Source organism: Melanotaenia boesemani, chromosome 11, assembly GCF_017639745.1.
Source record: "Melanotaenia boesemani isolate fMelBoe1 chromosome 11, fMelBoe1.pri, whole genome shotgun sequence".
NCBI classification, from domain to species: Eukaryota; Metazoa; Chordata; class Actinopteri; order Atheriniformes; family Melanotaeniidae; genus Melanotaenia; species Melanotaenia boesemani.
This window is the reverse complement of record NC_055692.1, coordinates 2282123-2304005: the sequence shown is the minus strand read 5'-3', so window position 1 is coordinate 2304005 and position 21883 is coordinate 2282123. Positions and strand designations below refer to the sequence as shown.

The 21883-nt window shown below is 45.7% G+C and overlaps 1 protein-coding gene across 1 annotated transcript; it reads left to right on the top strand.

The window, feature by feature from the left end:
- Positions 1–121: 121 nt before the first annotated feature.
- On the top strand, positions 122–21784 carry LOC121648520 (GTPase IMAP family member 8-like). The gene is made up of 5 exons (XM_041998712.1): positions 122–204; positions 2932–3555; positions 5067–6251; positions 18625–20047; positions 21724–21784. Coding segments are annotated over exons 1-5 (3294 nt in total). The 5' UTR covers positions 122–203.
- The last annotated feature ends 99 nt before the right edge of the window (positions 21785–21883 follow it).

Here is a 21883-nt window from a genome sequence, read left to right as displayed (position 1 = left end):
TCTCACAAGATTAAAAAATCGTTATATGTGTACTAGGTTTAAGGACATATAATAAAGGTGTTGCTGAAGGGTGGACTCACTTTTGTAAGATAGTGTAAGCATGTGTGTGTATAATAACTTAGACAACATGTCTGTGTCTTTCTGTCTTGACAGATGTTCAACCTCTTAAACGCAGCAGGAGCTATGAAATCCTACCACCTGACAGTAAGTTTAACTGAACTAAGTCTGCATTAAAAATCTCTCTAGAAATCACTCTGAACATGCTGCTGTTCAGAGGATGAAAGGTTTTTGATGATTCAATCTGATTCTTGTCTAATGGATCAATAAGCTTTGCTTAGCATTTTATGGACTGAAGCAATTTAAAGTTAGTGAACAAGCAGCTGAAAAGGCAGACCTGTGTAGCGCGACACTCCCAAGACTTTGAATCTTCTAAATGAACTTTAGGAGTCAGATATTCACTTGGATTGAGTCCATCCATCCATCCATCCATCCATCCATCCATCCATCCAGCTGCCTAAGCAGGGAAACCCAGACTTCCCTCTCCCCGGCCACATTCAACAGCTTATCCGGTGGGGATCCCGAGGCATTCCCAGGCCAGCCGCGAGATGTAGTCTGTCCAGCGTGTCCTGGGTCTTTCTCAGGGCCTCTTTCCGGTGGGATGTGCCCGGAATACCTCACCAGGAAGGCATCCAGGAGGCATCCTGACCAGATGCCCGAGCCACCTCATCAGTCTCCTCTCGATGTGGAGGAGCAGCGGCTCTACTCTGAGCCTCTCGGATCACCAAGCATCTCACCCTTTATCTCTAAGGGAGAGCCCGGCCAGTACCCACAGCTCATGACCATAGGTGAGGGTAGGAATGTAGATCGACCGGTAAATAGAGAGCTTTGCCTTTTGACTCAGCTCCCTCTTCACCATGACAGACCGATGCAGAGTCCACAGATGCCGCACCGATCCGCCTGTCGATCTCCCGCTCCATCCTTCCCTCACTCGTGAACAAGACCCCGAGATTCGTGAACTTCTCCACTTGGGGCAGGACCTCTTTGCCGACCCGGAGAAGGCACTCCACCCTTTTCCAGCTAAAGATCATGATCTCGGATTTGGAGGTGCTGATTCTCATCCCAGCTGCTTTACACTCGGCTGGGAATCGCTTCAGGGGGGGCTGAAGATCGCAGCCCAATGAAGCCAACAGAACCACATCATCCGTAAAGATCAAAGACCCAATCCTGAGGCCACCAAAATGGATCCCCTCAACACCTCGGCTGCGCCTAGAAATTCTGTCCATAAAAGTTATGAACAGAATTGGTGACAAAGAGCAGCCTTGGTGGAGTCCAACCCTCACCGGGAACGACTCTGATTTACTGCCAGCAATGCGGACCAAGCTCTGACATTGGTCGTACAGAGACCGGACAGCTCGTACAAGGGGGTCCGGCACTCAATGCACCCTGAGTAACCCCACAGGAGTCCCTGGGGGACACAGTCGAACACCTTCTCCAAGTCCACAAAACACATGTAGAGAGGTTCATGCCTCCTCCAAGACCCTGAAGAGAATGTAGAGCTGGTCCACTGTTCCACGACTGGGACAAAAACCACACTGCTCCTCCTTAATCCGATGTTCGACTGTCCGACGGACCCTCCTCTCCAGCACCCCTGAATAGACCTTACCAGGGAGGCTGAGGAGTGTGATCCACCCTGTAGTTGGAGCACAAGTCTCGAGTCAAGGTCAGCAGCCCCCCATCCCCACTGTACACAGTGTTGATGGAGCACTGCTTTCCCCTTCTGAGCCACTGGATGGTGGACCGGAATCTCCTTGAAGCCCTCCCGAAGTCATTCTCCTGGGCCTCTCCAAACTCCTCTCATGCCCGGGTTTGCCTTAGTGCCCTCTGAAGCTGCATTCCGCTTAGCCTGCCAATACCCATTAGCTGCCTCTGGAGTCCCAGAGGCCAATAATGCCTGATAGGACTTGTTCTTCAGCTTGATGGCATCCCTTACCGCTGGCGTCCACCAATGAGTTCAGGGGTTACCTCCACGACAGACACAGATGACTTGCAGCCACAGCTGCGGTTGGCCGCCTCAACAATAGAGGCATGGAACACAGCCCACTCTGACTCAATGTCCCCTGCCTCACCCAGGACATGGTTGAAGCTCTGCTGGAGATGGGAGTTGAAACTCTTTCGGACAGGGGACTCCGCCAGACGTTCCCAGCAGACCCTCACAACATGCTTGGGTCTGCCAGGCCTGATTGGCATCCTCCCCCACCATCTGAGCCAACTCACCACCAGGTGGTGATCAGTTGACAGCTCCGCCCCTCTCTTGACCCGAGTGTCCAAAACATGCAGCCACAAGTCCGACGATATGACTACAAAGTCAATCATCGAGCTGCTGCCTAGAATGTCCAGGTACCAATGATTAACCATTCCATATTTTCCCCTTTCATGCTGTTTTGCTGTTAACTTGATTATCTGTGGTTAATAAATTGATGGATATTTTTATTTGTTGTTTGCATGGTTACAGGGGAAGAGAACTTGTTCCTTCAAACAGAACTCACTAACGTGTAGAAACTGATTAAATATCCTTTGATGAAAACATTAACTCACTGTCTTCCCTTTTTACCATGTAAGAAATAAAAAGAAGGTGTGGTGCTCCCAAAAAGACTAAATTTTATCCAGTAAAGTTTATTGATTCTGAATATTAATATTTCATATTAATATCAAGTCTATTACGCAACACCTGATAACTTGGATATTTGAAGGATGAAAACATTGAAAGTTAAACTGAAAGTAAAGACAGTATATTTTACTCAGAGATAGTTAATGTGATTATAAATTAATTTCCTCTCAGCTTTGGTTACGTTTGTTATCATTTCTGTTTTTTCCTTCTTAAATGAAGATCTCTTGCAGTTTAACTTGTGTTTAATATTTATTTCCTTCCAGTGTCGGAGCTGAGGATGGTTCTGCTGGGAGGCAGCTGGTCTGAGAGGAATTCAGTGGGGAACTTCATACTGGGAGTGGATGCTTTTAATAAAGAACTTCAGTCCTGTTTGAGAATCAGTGGAACAGAGAAAGAGGACAAAATAGCCGTCATCAATACTCCAGATCTGCAGTTTCCTACAGCAGACAAACTGACAGAGTTTGTAAAAGATTGTACGAGTGTCTCTGATCCTGGACCTCATGTGTTCCTGTTGGTTCTGCAGCCTGAAACTTTCACTGAGGAACAGAAATATATTCTCTGCAGAGTGCTCCAGAGTTTCAATGATCAATCATTTAATCATTCACTGATTCTGATTTTACCTCCCAGACAGAAACGTTCAGGTTTGATGGAAGATTACATGAAACAGCCTCCGTTAAAGGAGATGATCAGAAAATGTAGATACAGATATCTGATGCAGAAGAACCTTGAACGTCCAGAGCTGCTAACACGCTGTGGTCAGGTTGTTAAAGAGAACAATGGAGAACATGTGGAGTTTAAGGAAGCTACAGACAGTTTACCAGATGATCATCGAAGTCTGACACAGAGGACAACACCAGGTTCCATCATGGCTGCCGTTACAGATGCTGGTGAGTCCATAAACATGAGTCCAGGGGCTCATTTTTACTGTTACATAAAACTAAACCAGTTCCCAAATGTTCAGAAACCATGGCTAAAAGTTCCAATGGGAAATGCCTTAAAGGCAAAACATAAAAAATTTTAACAAACATATCTCTGAGATGAATTCCCCCATCTGACGTTGCTGTACAGACTATAGTGAGGAATCCCAGTACAGAACGGCTCTGTACTGGGATGAGTCCTGGACCCATCAGTCAAGGTGTTGAGAGAGAATAACATAATGGCTAAGCTCTCATCCATGTTGAAGGACAGCCCTCTCCCCACCATCTAACATCCCTCCCAAACACTGAAATCCCTCCAGAGCTCCTTGCTCAAAGCATGGAGGAGCAGGTCCTTGATTCCTGCAGCAGTTAGACTGTAAACCAGCACTGCTGCCAGTAAACCCCAAACACAGTCAATCAAATCCAAAATAATTTATTAATGTACATACTTAATATATCTTATTTTTATAATTCCTATATATTAACAACAAGTAGGTTTCTGGGGGGAAACCTGTGTGGTGTTTGTATGTTTTCAGCATGAGCTCTCTTCCGGCTTCCTCCTTCAGTCCAAGGGGGAGGAAACTGAGTCTCTAAAGTCTGGTTAGGAGTGAGAGTCTGGTTGAATGTCTGGAAAAGGCTCCAGACCTCTCGCAACCTTGCATTTAAATAATCTGTTTTCACAAGAAAACGGTCTTAAAAAAAAAACATAAACACGGCTGCTCTCTGCTTCCATACACATCCACTGAAATCTCAGTACTTTTAGAGCCCAGTATGACCAGTTCACCAGGATCCTGATCTTCACATTCAGGGCTAAAAACCTGGCAGGATGAGCTGAAACTCAGTTCTTTCACTGAGAAAATGGGAAGAAAATTAGCTTCTGAAACTGTTGTTGAGAGTTATCTGTAAAATTGGTTGAGACTTTTGAATCAAGCTGTCAACCAGAAAAGAGGAAATTAAATCTTTTTCTTTATTTATTTTCTTTTTATCTAGTTAAGCTATATATCTGAACATGAATTATTTCCACATTTTATTTGTTTTGTCTGACAGTGAAATGCTGCCCTGCTTTTATTTAGTAAATGAGAGAATATTATACATATCATCAGTCATAAATAGAACTTATTTCCTACGTTAAATGGATATGAATATTGACAAAATTGTTTCTATTAATTGTATTGAATTAAGTACATGAAGATCTTGAAACAACTACTAGGCTACTTAAATAAATATTTAAATATGTTAACATTAAATAATTCAACATAATGATCTTCTGGGCCTTAACTGCAAGACATTCTCTTGAACTGGACCTCCATAAATTGTATTTAAATACACAGAGTATTATTCAACTTTTCATAAAATATCAGTTGGTTTAAGCTGAAAATAATGAACATTTAAATAAATTAGGACTAAATTATAAATGTGTTGTTGAACTGTGATCACTGATGTGACTTAATGTGTCATTAAATCATTTCTCTGTATTTCAGCACCTGATCTCAGGGTTTTGCTGTTGGGAAAAAGTGAGAACAAGAAGACAGAACTTGGTAATTTGATCATTGGACAACGAAGAGTTCATCACCAGAAATATTATCCAAGCAAACACTGTGTGTCCTCCTGTGGAGAGTGGAGAGGAAAACCAGTGACTGTAGTAAAAACTCCGGATCTGTTCAGTCTGTCTGAGGAAGACATGAGAAGAAAAGTGAAGGAATGTGAGAGTCTCTGTCCTCCTGGACCAAATGTTCTGCTGCTGTTAGTGAAGCCTTCAGATTTCACTGAAAATGAGAGAAACTCCCTGAAGTTCATCCTGAGTTTGTTTGGAGAAGATGTCTTCAGATATTCGATGGTCATCATCACACATGAGAATAAAATAAATGATGATGTCAGTGAACTCCTCAGAGAATGTGCAGGAAGACAATACAACATGGTTCATGGAGACCGCAGACAGTTAATGGAGGAGATTGAAAACATTATGCAGGAAAACAAAGGAAGGTCCCTCATCTTCACTAAAGGTACCAGAAGACCAAAGTCTGAGATGTTCAAAGCAGCATTAAACCTGGTTGTGTTTGGGAGGAGAGGAGCAGGGAAGACTTCAGCAGTCAAGGCCATTTTAGGTCAGACAGAGCTTCGTTCAGCCTCCAGCTCATCAGAGTGTGTTAAACATCAGGGAGAGGTGTGTGGACGTCGGCTTTCTCTGGTGGAGATGCCTGCCTTGTATGGAGAACCTCAGGAGGCAGTAATGGAGGAATCATTCAGGTGTGTCTCCCTCTGTGATCCTGAGGGGGTCCATGCCTTCATCCTGGTCCTACCTGTGGGTCCCCTCACTGATGAAGACAAGGGAGAGTTACAGACCATCCAGAACACATTCAGCTCTCGAGTCAATGACTTCCTCATGATTCTGTTCACTGTGGAGTCAGATCCTGCAGCTCCAGCTGTTGTTAACTTCATCAGAGAGAACAGAAACATCCAGGAGCTCCGTCAGAGCTGTGGAGGAAGATCTGTTGTTCTCAACATCAAAGATAAGCAGCAGGTCCCAGAGCTGCTGGATGCTGTGGAAGAAAATATTCCTGGTGATGACAAAACATACGGCTATACAACTAAAACGTTCATGTTTGGCAAAATGGAGGAGCTACAGGCCGAACTTCAGGAGTTCAGGACAAAGACCAATGTCACGGGTAAATAAATGATTTTCTGAACCTTGTTTACCTTCATTATTAAAGGGGATTCTGCTTGTCCTCTTCTGTTAATGACCAATCAAACATGAGAAGATGTCATGTGGTTTCAGCATCTTTTATCAGTGACAGAAATTCAAAACACTTTCAGAGCTAGAGAAACTGTTGTTCTGCAACAGGAATAATAAGAACATGTTTAGCTTATTCACTCACTGAGCTTGTGTAGACAACTTATAAGAAAACTAAATAAACTTATATAGTTTGCTTATTTTAGATTTGATAGTCAGAAACCCAGCCCTGCAACAGACTGGCTACCTGTCCAGGTGTACCCTGCCTCTAGCCTGCTAACAGCTGATAGACTCCAGCTTCACTGCAACTCTTAATTGGAGGAAGTGGATTAGAAAATGGATCACACTCCTCAGTCTCCCTGGTAAGGTCTATTCAGGGGTGCTGGAGAGGAGGGTCCATCAGACAGTCGAATCTCGGAGTAAGGAGGAGCAGTGTGGTTTTTGTCCGAGTCGTGGAACAGTGGACCAGCTCTACATTCTCTTCAGGGTCTTGGAGGAGGCATGAACCTCTCTACATGTGCTTTGTGGACTTGGAGAAGGTGTTCGACCGTGTCCCCCAGGGACTCCTGTGGGGTTACTCAGGGAGCATGGAGTGCCGGACCCCCTTGTACGAGCTGTCCAGTCTCTGTATGACCGATGTCAGAGCTTGGTCCGCATTGCTGGCAGTAAATCAGAGTCGTTCCCGGGGAGGGTTGGACTCCGCCAAGGCTGCCCTTTGTCACCAATTCTGTTCATAACTTTTATGGACAGAATTTCTAGGCTCAGCCGGGGTGTTGAGGGGATCCAGTTTGGTGGCCTCAGGATTGGGTCTCTGATCTTTATGGATGATGTGGTTCTGTTGGCTTCATCGGGCTGCGATCTTCAGCCCCCACTGAAGCGATTCCCAGCCAAGTGTAAAGCAGCTGGGATGAGAATCAGCACCTCCAAATCCGAGATCATGATCTTTAGCTGGAAAAGGGTGGAGTGCCTTCTCTGGGTCGGCAAAGAGGTCCTGCCCCAAGTGGAGGAGTTCACGAATTCCGGGGTCTTGTTCATGAGTGAGGGAAGGATGGAGTGGGAGATGGACAGGCGGATCGGTGCGGCGTCTGCAGTGATGCGGACTCTGCATCGGTCTGTCGTGGTGAGGAGGGAGCTGCAGGCAAAGCTCTCTTTTTACCGGTTGATCTACATTCTTACCCTTACCTATGGTCATGAGCTGTGGGTAGTGACCGAAAGAACAAGATCGCAAATACAAGTGGCCGGAATGAGTTTTTTCCACAGGGTGGCCGGACTCTCCCTTAGAGATAAAAGGTGAAAAGCTCGATGATCCGAGAGGGCTCAGAGTAGAGCCGCTGCTCCTCCACATTGAGAGGAGCCAGATGAGGTGGCTCAGGCTTGCTCTGGCCTGGGAACACCTCGGGATCCCCCCGGATAAACTGGTGAATGTGGCCGGGGAGAGGGAAGTCTGGGTTTCCCTGCTTAGGCAGCTGGATGGATGGATGGATGATGGATGGATGGATGGATGGATGGATGGATGGATGGATGGATGGATGGATGAATCAGAGATAAAAGACTTGAACATGGTTCTATTATCTCTCTGACACTTTTCAAATGAACATCTTTGTTTTAGTGTTTTTCTGTCACTTGGGGCAGAAATATGTGGAAAAATCTGAACTGAGCTGCTCCTGGTTGTGTTCATGTTGTTATCTGTCCTTTAGCATCACTGTGCTGAAGAAGACAGAGAAGTGTATGAGTTTCTACAGAGACGAAAGCAGACAAAGATATAATTGTGATACTTGTTTACTGTTGCTTTATTAAATATCTTCTATGTGATGACATTTTTTGCTGTCAGCTACAGGACAGCTAAGTTAACTTTCAAGCAGTCAGTCGCCCATTTTTAGCTCAACACAAGTCTGACTACACTTGTTAACTACCCCAAATCCTTTTTTAAAAAACAAAAACTTCTCCTGTCCAACATGGTGGCAGCAGAATGATCGTCTGGCTGCTGTGTTGTGCTGAACAAATTTGCTTTGCCAAGAGGGGATTTATGGCTTTAAGGCTCCTCTTGATAATGTAAGCATTATTCTTCAATTTTCAATTTGTCTGTTGCTGATTTTACATATTTATGCTGGACCTGACAAGAGGGTTGGAGAGGGTAAGAAGGGAGGAAGTACACAAAAGAAAGAAAGTAAAAGAGTGAATAGATGAGTGAAAAGAAAAAAGAAAAAAGACAGGGACATAGCAAATATAAGGCAACAACATCAGCCGTTCAATCTCTGCAGATAAAACAGACAACCTTGTGGTGCTTCTACACCTGTAAGTTAAGCTGTAAAACATCATTAATCACAACAACAGAAACATCAGCAACACAAAGAATAACATGAATAGAACTGTAGTTGTTGGTGATTAAACCCACAAAACATCTCAGCATGCAGGTTAGTAAATAACAGGAATGAATAGTGATCTGTGATTGTGCAAATTTCACTGGGCCACCACGCAGATCAGAGAAAGCCCAGGGGCCCCTGAGATCTGGGAGACCAGCCACCCCCCAAGAGCATGTATCCCAGCCAGCCTGCCACAGGGATGACCATGCATCTGCCCAGAGGGTGGCAGAGGAAGGTATGCACACAGCCTCCTATAGTGGTGTTTTGTAGCAGATTTTCTTCCAATAAGTAAAAAAAAAAAAAAAAACATTTGGCACAGTTTGGGTATCCAAGTGGCCAAATGGAGAGTCCATCTGGTACGATCCACACTAAAACCTGCATAAAAGCTATGAGCTTTGTTCTATTCTCAAGAAACTTTGTACAGTTGCAGTCAAGGAGTTGCTGAATGCATGCAGTGGTATCTTTATGCACAGAATGATTTCTATTGTCACACAATAGTGTGAGGGTTCTTCTAAAAACCAGCAAAAAGGATTTCCACTGTTGAAAAAGGAGTACACAGAGCAGGGTTTACAATTTTTATTAATAAAAATTGCTTCTCTTTTAAAAAGAAAACCAACTCCCAAGAAGTGGAGGCAGGGAACTAAAATATTAAAAAAAAACCTCTGTCCTTCATCTGAGACTAGCAAGTATCCAGAAAATGTTCCAGCGTGCTCCTAATGTTCCTTAGTGGAGGAAATCCACTTCAACCGGCTGGCCTGGGCCGGTGGTCATCACCCTGTCGGCTGGATATCCTTGACACGCCGCTGTAGGAAGGGGAGAAGAAAGTGTAACTCAATTGGTGCAGGTTTCTGGGAGGAAGAAAGGGGGTGGCAACAGATTTGTTTTCTCTACCACCTGGGGGCCTGGTTCAGGTGGCTCTGCATCTTCCTGTAACACATTGAGAGGGCACGGCCTGAGGTTATTTTGATGTACTGTGCGTGTAGGTGCTTCCTTACCCTCTGGCCGAAGAACATAAACTGGATGACCCTCTCGTAGCTGTGACACCACAACAAATGGTTCCGGGGTCCATCTTGGGGCTAGTTTGCCCTGGGCTCTCCTACGGAAATTTACGAATAAGGACCCTTTCACCTGGGAGTAAGGGGGCTATTTTAGCCCACCGATTGTAATGACCCTGGTCCAGTTCTTGCCGTTGTTGGGCCCCCATCTTGGCGCACTCATATGCATGGTTCAGGGCTCTCTGATGTTGCCTCACCCAACCCTGTAGTGTGTGTGACTCCACTGTGGGACTCAGGCCTGTGACCCAGTCAACTGGAAGTCTGGCATGCCTGCCAAACACTACATAATGAGGGGTCATTTTTGTGGTGCTATGAACAGTGTTATTGTAGGCCTGGAGGAGAGCGGCAGACAATCGGACCATCGTGACTGATCTGTCTCAGCCAACGAGCCCAACAACCTCAACAGGGTTTGATTAAACCTCTCACAGGCCCCATTACCTTGTGGGTGGTATGTCGTAGTGCGGCTTTTCTGGCATCCGTACAGTTGGCAGAGTTCTTGTATGAGTGAGGACTCAAATGCAGCCCCTCGATCAGTCAGAATGCGTTCTGGGCAGCCGAATATCTGGATAAAATTATTGTACAGGGCTCAAGCTGTTGTGTTGGCTGACTGGTCCTTGGTGGGTACTGCAACTGCATATTTTGAAAACAAGTCAGTTATCACAAGGATGTAGGGGTGCTGATCACCAGGACGCCCCAACGAAAGGTAGTCCATACCAACAACCTCAAAGGGATATGTGGTGCAAGTGGACATCAATGGTGCCCTCACTTCTGGTCCAGCCTTTAAACACACACACTGTTGGCAGGTTTCTGTCCATTCTTTAACGTCATCCCTCATTCTCGGCCAGTAGCACCGCTGCCGCAAAGTTGCCAGTGTCCTCTCACTGCTAGGGTGTCCCATCTGATCATGATACCGTTTCCATACCTCCCGTGTCTCCTGTTTTGGAATGACCATCTGGAACACTTCAGGGCTGGAGTTAGTGGCAGCAACACATCTCCCAACTACACCATTCCTTATTAAAAGCTTGTCCCATTCCCTTAGCAGTTGTTTCATATATGGTGATGCTTCACCAACCTCTGGCTGTAGTAATTGTTGTTCCTTCCACCGCCTGATTTGGGCAAGCTCTGGGTCGCTGGCTTGGCGCTCCTCCCAAGTGTCCTCACTCCCGACCGTAGCCTGGTCCACCTGGACTGTTTCTCCCCTTAGGTCCTGCAACCGTGACAGAGCATCAGCATTTCTATTTTGGGTACCTGGACGGTATTTAATGGTGTACTTAAAGTTCGCCAACTGGGCCACCCATCGCTGCTCCACTGCTCCAAGCTGGGCTGTCTCAAGGTGCACCAATGGGTTGTTGTCTGTGAACACAGTAAACTCGACACCGTAAAGATAGTCTTTAAACTTTTTAGTTACTGCCCATTTTAGGGCCAGCAACTCTAGCTTAAAAGAGCTATAGTTCTGGTCATTTCGCTCGGTGGGGTGAAGACTGCAGCTGGCATAGGCGATTACTCGCTCCCTGTCCCCCTGTACCTGCGCCGCAGAAGCTGGCATCTGTGTACAACCTAAAAGGGTGAGAGAAATCAGCATATGCCAGAACTGGTGCATTGGTCAGCGCTTCTTTCAGCTGATCAAAAGCTTGCTGACACTCTGTGGACCATCTGACTAGAGATTGCTTTTTCTCATGACCCGTGCCATGGGTCAAGGCATGCAGTGGCATGGCAATCTTAGAGAAGGCGGGTATGAACCGACGATAATAGCCCGCAAACCCAAGAAAAGATTTCACCTGCTGTACTGTCTGGGGTAGCTGCCAGTCTCTCACTGCTGCTGTTTTTGCTGGGTCCATGGCCACCCCCTCCTCACTGATGACATGTCCCAGGTAGGTCACCTTCCGCTGAAACAGGTGGCACTTGTTGGGCTGCAGCTTCAATCCATGCTGATGGAGTCTTTGAAACACTTCCTCCAAGTGGCGTACATGGCTGTTGAAATCTAAGGAAAACACAACCACGTCATCCAGGTAAATTAACAAAAAATCATTTACCATGTTCCCCAGGCAACGCTGCATCAGCCTTTGGAAGGTGGCAGGAGCATTACACAGGCCAAATGGCATCCGCTCGAACTCGTACAAGCCAAATGGTGTGGTGAAGGCCGTTTTCTCTCGGTCAGAGGGATCCATCTCCACCTGCCAGTAGCCACTTGCCAGGTCAAGGGTGGAGTACCACTTTGCGGCTTTTAGTCCAGTCAGTGACTCCTCTATACGTGGTAGGGGATACGCGCCCTTGTGGGTCAGTGCGTTCAGCCTCCTGTAATCCATGCAGAACCTCCAGCTTCCGTCCTTCTTACGTACCAGTACGATGGGAGCTGCCCAGGGGCTTGCGCTCTCCCTTACTACACCATTATTGAGCATATTCTGTAGTAGGGTTCGCAGCTCCGTATAGAGGCTTGGAGGGACTGGCCGATATCGCTCACGGCTCGGTGGTGCCGACCCAGTTGGGATTTGGTGCTTTACTACCCCTGTGCGACCAAAATCGTCCTCATGGCTCGAAAACACCCGTGTCCATCTCTGTAACAGATGAGTCATTTCAGCCTGTTGGTGGGGGGGTCAGCCCATCTCCCTGCAGAGACATTACAGGATGCGTCTTGGGTCCATCTACTCCCTCTGATGTGCCGACCCATCTCACGGACACCTCTACAACATCGGGTTCCACACTACTGAGAACTAGCTCCTGCTCACTTTGTATGTCGTCTTTGGTCACCTCATGCACTTGAGCCAATGGCTGCCGCTGTGGAACCTCCACTGGATAAGGGTTGGGGTTGCAGACCCTGCAAGGTACTTGTCCACCATTTAGGGTCGCCAGCGTCCTTCCCACGCGCCACTCTGTGTCACCATCAGAGAGAGGCTCCACAACCATGTCACGTGAGGTATTAGATGCACCTTCCAATACTCGTGTCCATATTATCATTTCAGAGTGGGCTGGGATGATAACTGGTGGTTGTGATGGCAGCTTTGCTACACCCTGAAAGGGGGGAGGAGGGCAGCTGGTGGCAACACGTTGACATTCCACAAATGCTAGTGCCCAAGCCCGTCCCTCCACGGGTGATACAGTGGTTCTGAAGGCAGAAAACCCTGGGTGATTCCCTTTAGTGAGAGTCGACCACAATTCCTGGATAATGTTCATGCCCAGTATGCCCTTGTTTGGCCCCAAACAGTTGTCGGCAACAATTATCACCCCTTTTTGAGGAAGGTGTATTTGCCCTACCGTACAGTCCACCAGGGTGTAGCCAACGTAGGGGATCTGTAGTCCATTGGCAGCACGCAGCGTCAACCAGGGGGCCCGGCCCGCCCTCGTCACACTAGCCCCCTCCAGGTACTTGGTAAACAAACTGCTGCTCAGCATTGTCACTTGGGAGCCTGTGTCAAGCACAAAGGGTATGGAGTGACCATTTATTCCAACCAAAACCTCAGGGCACTCACCGACCAAGGCAGATTTCGACTGTACAGTTGTTGTGGACTCATCTGGTGTAACCACCCCCACAGCTTGGCCCTCAACTGCAGGGGAGATCAAAAATCCTGGGGCCCAGACTTCTGCGGGCAGCGACGCTGCAAATGTCCAGCAACACCACATCCTCTGCAGATTGGTCTACCCTGTGTGTCCCACTGGTTGGCTAGCGTTGCCGAGTAGTCTTGTCGCCTCATTCGTGGGGCCCGTACTGTGACCCTCGGAGGTCTCGGTGCTGGAGAGGCTTCCTTGCCAGACAGCTGTGACCTTACTTCTTCCATAAGGTTAACCGAGATGGCCTTCATCTGCTCCAGAATCTCTTTCTTCATCTCCCCAACCAGCCCTGCTTGGAGCTCTGCCAATAGCTGGGCCTTCAGTTCCTCATTGGTTGAGGTGCTCCTCTGGCTTTGGGCCGTGACCCTGTGGGAGGAAGTGGCCGCCTCATCATTTTGTAATTCCTGTTCCAGGGCCCGCACCTCCTTGCAGACATCAGAGAAAGTCATGCCTTCCTGTGGTCTCATCTGTCGGCTCAGTTCCTGTTTCACAGGTCCCGGCGGTAGACCAACCATTAGCTGGTCCAAAAGTAGGTCCTCGCCATCATCCGGATCGCCTTCACTCTGCTCCTGCCATCTGGAAAACAGTTCTCTTAGTCTTAAAAGAAAAGTTCCAACACCTTCCTCAGCATTCTGTCTGCAATTGAAAAAGCTAGACCGCAGTTGTGCTCTAGTTGCAGGTTTAGTATACAGCCTTTGCAAAATGTCCAGTACCTTCTGTAGAGTATTTTTGTCACCTTGACTGATCAGCTGCAGCTCCCGCTTAGGCTCTCCTTCTAGGGCCCCTAGAACAAAGTCTGCTTGCTGCTGTTGGCTCAGTCCTTGGGCTCGCAACATGGCCTCCACCTGAGCCCTCCACTCTGAAAATTTGTTTTTATTACCATCAAATTTAGGAATCCAAGCAGCCCCCATAAACCATGGTAAAACAAATTTGGTTACTGGTGGGTTTCCCCCACTCCGCGCAGTTTCTTCAACAGTGGAGCTGGTATCCTGCCAACAACGCCAAAAAAAGAGATGTCACACAATAGTGTGAGGGTTCTTCTAAAAACCAGCAAAAAGATTTCCACTGTTGAAAAAGGAGTACACAGAGCAGGGTTTACAATTTTTATTAATAAAAATTGCTTCTCTTTTAAAAAGAAAACCAACTCCCAAGAAGTGGAGGCAGGGAACTAAAATATTTAAAAAAAACCTCTGTCCTTCATCTGAGACTAGCAAGTATCCAGAAAATGTTCCAGCGTGCTCCTAATGTTCCTTAGTGAAGGAAATCCACTTCAACCGGCTGGCCTGGGCCGGTGGTCATCACCCTGTCGGCTGGATATCCTTGACACGCCGCTGTAGGAAGGGGAGAAGAAAGTGTAACTCAATTGGTGCAGGTTTCTGGGAGGAAGAAAGGTTACACACCTGTGGTATTCACAAGGTCTTCCACTTTCCTTTACTTAGCTGGTAACAGGCGTTGCAGTAGTCTCCTCCAAGCCTGGAGCCAATCCTGCAGCCTCTCCGGTCCTCCGCCCACGATCCGTGCAGCTCCTCTGACTTCCTCAGTTCCGCCTGTACTGCCACCTTGTCTCTGCTCAGTCCTCCTTCTCTTCTGCACCAACTGATCTGCTCCTCCCTTGCTCATCCTCCTTCAGTCCTTAAGAGAGGCTCCTCATTATCCATTGTCCAATCCAGAGCCAGGGGGCGTGGGGACCTAACTGAAATCAGCTGTTCTCAATCATGTCCAGGTGTCTCTCATGCAATTGTTAACAGCAAGTAAAATACAAAACACAGCATAAAACCCCACACATTTCAATAACCAAACTCATGCAAAAACAGAAACCCATAACTGATCAATAATTAGCTAAAGAAAAGGTCCCACTTTGACACTATCATGATGTTTTCATCTCTGTGAACAAAAAAAAAGAAACAATTAGGCAAGGATATATATATTTTTTTACCTATGGTTTATCACAATTTGCACAGGCATATTAACATTCACAATGTCTCTGACACTGGAATTATATTCCATAGGGTCTTACCTATCCATTGAAACAAAAGTTATGTATATTGACCTGGAAATTACAGAGTTATTGTTGATTTAATTTTGGTAGGTCTGTTCAGGCAAACTACAACTCCAAAACCCCTGGGTTTATGAGGTTAACCACCTCAGCAAACTCCAGAGATGGGAGAGCCAACACCAGTCTCCCCAGACTCTGCTTCCTCATTGGAAGACTTGTTGGTGGGATTGAGATTCCCTCCACCGCCTCACAATGTCCCGAGTCTAGGTCAGCAGCCCCCCATCCCCACCATACACAGTGTTGACAGAGCACTGCTTTCCCCTTCTGAGCTGCCGGATGGTGGACCAGAATCTCCTGGAAGCCGTCCGAAAGTCATTCTCCATGGCCTCTCCAAACTCCTCCAATGCCTTAGCTTTTGCCTTAGCAGCCGCCGATGCTGTGCTCTGCTTAGCCCGCCGATAGCCATCAGCTGCCTCTGGAGTCCCACAGGCCAAAAAGGCCCAATAGTACTCCTTCTTCAGCTTGACAGCATCCCTTACTGCTGCTGTCCACCAATGAGTTCAGGGGTTACCGCCACGACAGGCACTGATGACCTTGCGGCCACAGCTGCGGCTTGCCGCCTCAACAATAGAGGCATGGAACACAGCCCACTCTGACTCAATGTCCCCTGCCTCACCCAGGACATGGTTGAAACTCTGCTGGAGATGGGAGTTGAAACTCTTTCTGACAGAGGATTCCGCTAGACATTCCCAGCAGACCCTCACAACACACTTGGGTCTGCCAGGCCTGACCGACATCCTTCCCCACCATGTGAGCCAACTCACCACCAGGTGGTGATCAGTTGACAGCTCCGCCCCTCTCTTCACCCGAGTGTCCAAGATATGCGGCTGCGATTTGACCACAAAGTCAAACTGCGGCCTAGAGTGTCCTGGTGCCAAGTGCTCTTGTGGGCAATCTTATGCCTGAACAAGGTGTTCGTTATGGACAGTCCATGACGAGCACAGAAGTCCAAAAACAAAACACCACTCGGATTTAGATCAGGGGGGCCGTTCCTCCCAATCCTGCCCCTTCAGGTCTCACTGTCATTGCCCACGTGAGCATTGAAGTCCCCCAGCAGAACGAGGAAGTCCCCGGAAGGAGTGCTTCCAAAACCCCCTCCAAGGACTCCAAAAAGTGTGGGTACTCTGAACTGCTGTTTGGTGCATAAGCACAAACAACAGTCACCACCTGAAGGCGAAGGGAGGCTACCCCTTTGTCTACCGGAGGTAAACGCCAACGTACAGGCACCAAGTCAGGGGGCAATGAGCATGCCCACACCTGCTCGGGGCCTCTCACCAGGAGCAACTCCAGAATGGAAGAGGGTCCAGCCCCTCTCAAGGACAGTGGTTCCAGAGCCCACGCCATGCATCAAGGTGAGTCCAACTATATCTAGCCAGAACCGCTCAACCTCGTGCACCAGCTCAGGCTCCTTTCCCACCAGAGAGGTGACATTCCACGTCACTAGAGCTAGCTTTTGCAGCAGAGGATCAGACCGCCAGAGTCCCCGCCTATGGCAGCCGCCCAGCTCACACTGCACTCTACCCCTATGGCCCCTCCTGTAGGTGGTGAGCCCACGGGAGGGGAGGCCCATGTCATCCTTTCGGGCTGAGCCCAAAGCCCCGGCCACCAAGCGCTCGCCTCTGTGCCCCACCTCCAGGCCTGGCTCCAGAGGGGGGCCCCGGTGACCCACATCCAGGCAAGGGAAACCTTGGTCCTTGCTTTCTCCTCATCATAGGGGTGTTTTGAGCTACACTTCTTCTTGTCCCTCCCGTAGACACCTGTTTGCCATGGGTGACCCTACCAGAGGCACGAAGCCATGGACTACAAAGCCGCTAGGATCATCAGGATGCACAAACTCCTCCACCACAATAAGGTGGCGGCTCAGGGAGGAGTTATACAATTACAAGTTATACATAAAACGTTTAGAAATCCCCCTTATTACTGTTAGAGTTGCCATGTCACTCTGGTTCCTGTCTGTAGATATTTTGCTTTTACATTTCTGTTCACAATTTATTATCTCCCTTTCATCAACTGGAGTTATAAACACTGAGCTGAGATTCCTGGTAATGTTTCTGTTATAATTTTCTCCAGGCACATCACTGATTTTTCTCACCAGCTTTCGTCCAATATTTACAAAACCGCTTATTAAAACTGCTTGTTTCTTGTAAACTTGTAATTTTCTCCTCATTGTCAGTGAAGTAACTGGCATATGTCATTTGTTTTGATCCATTTCTAATGATACCATTTAATATTTTACAAATTTCTTTTACATTATTTCTATTATCCTCTAATATTTATCATAATATTTTTACATGTTCTCATAATAGTAGTTAATTTACTTTTGCTTCCTTTGTTTTGCATTTTAGAAACTTTCTACAAGTTATTTTTCTTTCTGGTATTTTGGAGCCCTTTTGTAATCGATGGACAGTAATTAGTTTTAAATGTACTGCTGTACTGTCTCATTGGGCAACATCTCATATAGTCTTTCAAATATATTTAAAAATTCATTATATGCTTTATTGACATCTAATTCTTCTTATAATGTTCTCCAATTATATGTTGGCATCTCATTTTTAATTACATTTATTTTTTCCTACTATTCTATGTTGTTTATACTTTACCATATAGTACACCTTGTCTGTCTTATTTTCATTTTCGCAAACCACAGAAACTGTCAAAATGCTATTTTCCCAACAAACTTCTACTGTTAAATTGTCACAATTCTTTCCACCACTTTATATTAATATATCTTGTCCTCAAATAAAGTCACACCTTCTCCCTGCTTTTTTTTCTTTTTTTTTCATGAAGACCAGATCATATCTATCCAGTTCAAAGTCAGTTCCTTTGTCTGGATTCATCCAAGTCAAGTTGACGTACAAGCTTCTATTCTCTGGCGATTCCTCGATCCCTGCCTGGTAATATGATCAGGGCTTAATGGCCAGTTCGATAATAAAATCCGTCATTCTTGTAAATTGTTCCAACGTACCATCTGATTCTTCAAGGCTTTAATTTTGTTGTTTCTCAGCTTTCTGTAGTCACAGCCCTTTCACCTCCACTACCAAGCTGAGTTTAGTTTTCTGCTGCAGTTTGAAGGCAGTAACTTCTTTAACAAGGATGTCCAGAGACTTGTTGCGGGCTTCGTCGTGAGAAAAAGTCTTTTGAGGTCCCATCTTGTCTAGTCCAGTTCTTTCAAAACTTTGGCTTCTGAGGGAAGATCTCTGCTCATTCAGCATGACACCATCATCTGACTGACTTTTTATTCAGGAATAATCAGTATTAAGTTGATTAAATTTCATTCTTGTTTTACAGGTGCTGATGAGCAGCGGAGCTCCGAGTGTCTCAGAATCGTTCTGATCGGAAGAACCGGCAGTGGAAAGAGCTGCTCAGGAAACACCATTCTGAGCAGAAAACCATTTGAATCGAAATCCGGCCAACAGTCTGTTACCAAGAGCTGCCAAAAAGGCCAAACCGTGGTGGATGGTCGTCCTGTTGCCGTGGTCGACACACCTGGTCTGTTTGACAACAGTTTGTCTAACGACCAGGTCGGTGAGGAGATGGTGAAATGCATGAGTCTTCTGGCTCCAGGACCACATGTCTTCCTGCTGGTGTTACAGATTGGCAGACTTACACCAGAAGAGAAGGAGACATTACAGCTCATCAAGAAGGTTTTTGGGAAGAACTCTGAAAAGTTCACCATCGTTCTTTTCACAAGAGGGGATGATCTAGAAAATGAGGAACTGTCCATTGAAGATTACATAGAAAATAGATGTGATGACTCATTTAAGAAGCTGATCTCTGACTGTGGAGGAAGATACCACGTGTTTAATAACCGAGATAAACACAACCAATCGCAGGTCCATGAGCTGATCAGAAAGATCGACACCATGGTGACGGAAAACGGAGGAAACTATTTCACCAATGAGATGCTGCAAGAAGCTGAAGCAGCGATACGGAAAGAAATGGAGAGACTCCTGAAGGAGAAAGAAGAAGAGATGAAGAGACAGATGGAAGAGCTTGAACACGAACATGAGAAAGAAAAGGAAGAAATGAAAAGAAGGATGGAAGAAGAGAGAGCAGCAATGGAAAAGGAAAGAAAACAAAAAGCTGAACAACTGAATGAAATGAAGAAGAACATCGAAAAGGAGCATGAGCAAAAGAAAAGAGAGCAGAAAACCAGAGAAGAAGAAGAAAAGAGAAGAAAAGAGGAGGAAGAACGACAGCAGCAGCAGTGGGAACATGAACGAGAAGCTTTGGAGACAAAAATCAGGTCAGAATCAGAAGAAAAGGAGACGATTGACAGAAAACTGGAAGAGAGCAGAAAAGAGATGGAAGAAAGACGAAAAGCCTGGGAGAAAGAACGAAAAGAGTGGTGGGACAACCGACAACAAGAAGATGAAGAGAGACGTCAAGAGGAGGACAGAAAGCTAGAAAAGCTTCAAGATGAATTTAAACAGGAGAGAGAAAAATATGAAAAGAAAAGAAAAGAAGATGATAAAAAAATAAAAGAACAGCAGAAAGAAAAACAAAAATTAGAGAAAAACTACAAGAAAATAATGGAGGACATGAAGAAGAAACATGAAGAGGAGGCCAGAAGACAAGCTGAAGAACTGAATGATTTCCAAAAGAAAAACAAAAATCTGGAAACTCTGATGAGGAAACAAAACAAGGACCTGAAGGACCTAAAGGCTCTGAAGGAGAAACTTGAGAAAGAAAAGGAAGAAATGAAAAGAAGAATGGAAGAAGAGAGAGCAGCAATGGAAAAGGAAAGAAAACAGAAAGCTAAACAACTGAATGAAATGAAGAAGAACATCAAAAAGGAACGTGAGCAAAAGAAAAGAGAGCAGAAATCCAGAGAAGAGGAAGAAAAGAAAAGAAAAGAGGAGGAAAAACGACAACAGCAGCAGTGGGAACATGAACGAGAAGCTTTGGAGACAAAAATCAGGTCAGAATCAGAAGAAAAGGAGACGATTGACAGAAAACTGGAAGAGAGCAGAAAAGAGATGGAAGAAAGACGGAAAGCCTGGGAGAAAAAACGAAAAGAGTGGTGGGAAAACCGACAACGAGAAGATGAAGAGAGACGTCAAGAGGACAGAAAGCTAGAAAAGCTTCAAGATGAATTTGAGCAGGAAAGAGAAAAATATGAGAAGAAAATAAAAGAAGATGATGAAAAAATGAAAGAACAGCAGAAAAAAAGACAAGAATTAGAGGAAAACAACAAGAAACAAATGGAGGAGACCAGAAGACAAGCTGAAGAACTGAATGAGTTCCAAAAGAAAAACAAAGATCTGGAAACTCTGGTGAGGAAACAAAATGAGGACCTGAAGGACCTGAAGGAACTGAAGGAGAAATATGTGGTAAAGTATTGTACCATCTCCTGAAGATCCTGTTTTGTTCTCTGGGTTTAACTCGATGTTTTCACTCGAGTCAGAAACTGATGATCATTAACATCAGCAGTTAAAGCCTCAGTCAGACTAGAAAACAGCTGTGTTCACATCTGTCTGACGTGTTCTGGGATTTCTTTCATCAGAATGAGTTTTCAGTGTCAGTAATTCACATCATGAGTTTGTAGAGTTAAATCAATGCTTCTGCTTATCGGTGATAAAAAGATGCTTCCAGCTTCTTCCAGAATCCAGATTTTCCTTCTGTTAGTCGGAGAGCATGTTCCGTGTTTATGTGGAAGAGATGAGCAACATGAACTCTGGAGGATAAAACATGGAACGTCTTCAAATTTATCTATGATGTAAAACTCTTTCATGTATTTTGGTTGTATGTCATCATTTTTAATCTGATTGTGAGTACTTACGTCTCCCACTGTTTATAGGACAATACTGGAGGATTAGAGTGAAAAAAAAAACTACATTATCTCAGTAATTTGGAGCAAACATGATTTTACTTGTTTTTACCATAAATATATCAAATAAATGATTCCTATAAAAAAAGTTGTTTTTGTTTTTTCTGACCTCTGTAACTGATAATAAATATTTCAAAGGCAGGTAGCACAAGTCTGATTAATCTGTTTAGAGACAAGATGTAAGGAAAAATAAAAGGAAAACAGATGCAGGATCTCTAGTTACGCTGACGACAGCATGTTTTTTACACACTTTAAGACCTCCTGAAGAAACAGTTTCTGTTAGAATACAGGTTTTAATAATTAGAACATGTTGGTGAGATCGATCATTTGTGGGTTAAACTGGGTTTTACAGAACCTTCTGGTCCAGGTAGCTGCACCATGAACTTCATAAAGACTCTAATGACTCCACCACATCCACTCCTTCTCCTCTGGCCCTTCTTCTGGCTTCTGGCAGGATTACACCTCCCTCTCTCCTCTGGCTCTCCAAGGAGGGAGGAACATGTCTCCTTTCCTCCAGGATTCAGATGGTCACATGATCTCTTTGTCCCTCTCTGCAGCAGCCAGTCAGTCTGCAGGACTTCTGATATTAATGAGATTTCCTCCACGGGGTTCACATAGTTAACCCTCCTTTAATAAAAAGAAGACAGTTCTAGGGTCACCTGACCTAACCTAACCCTAACCCTTGTTAAGATAAATAAAAAATAGAAGGACACAATA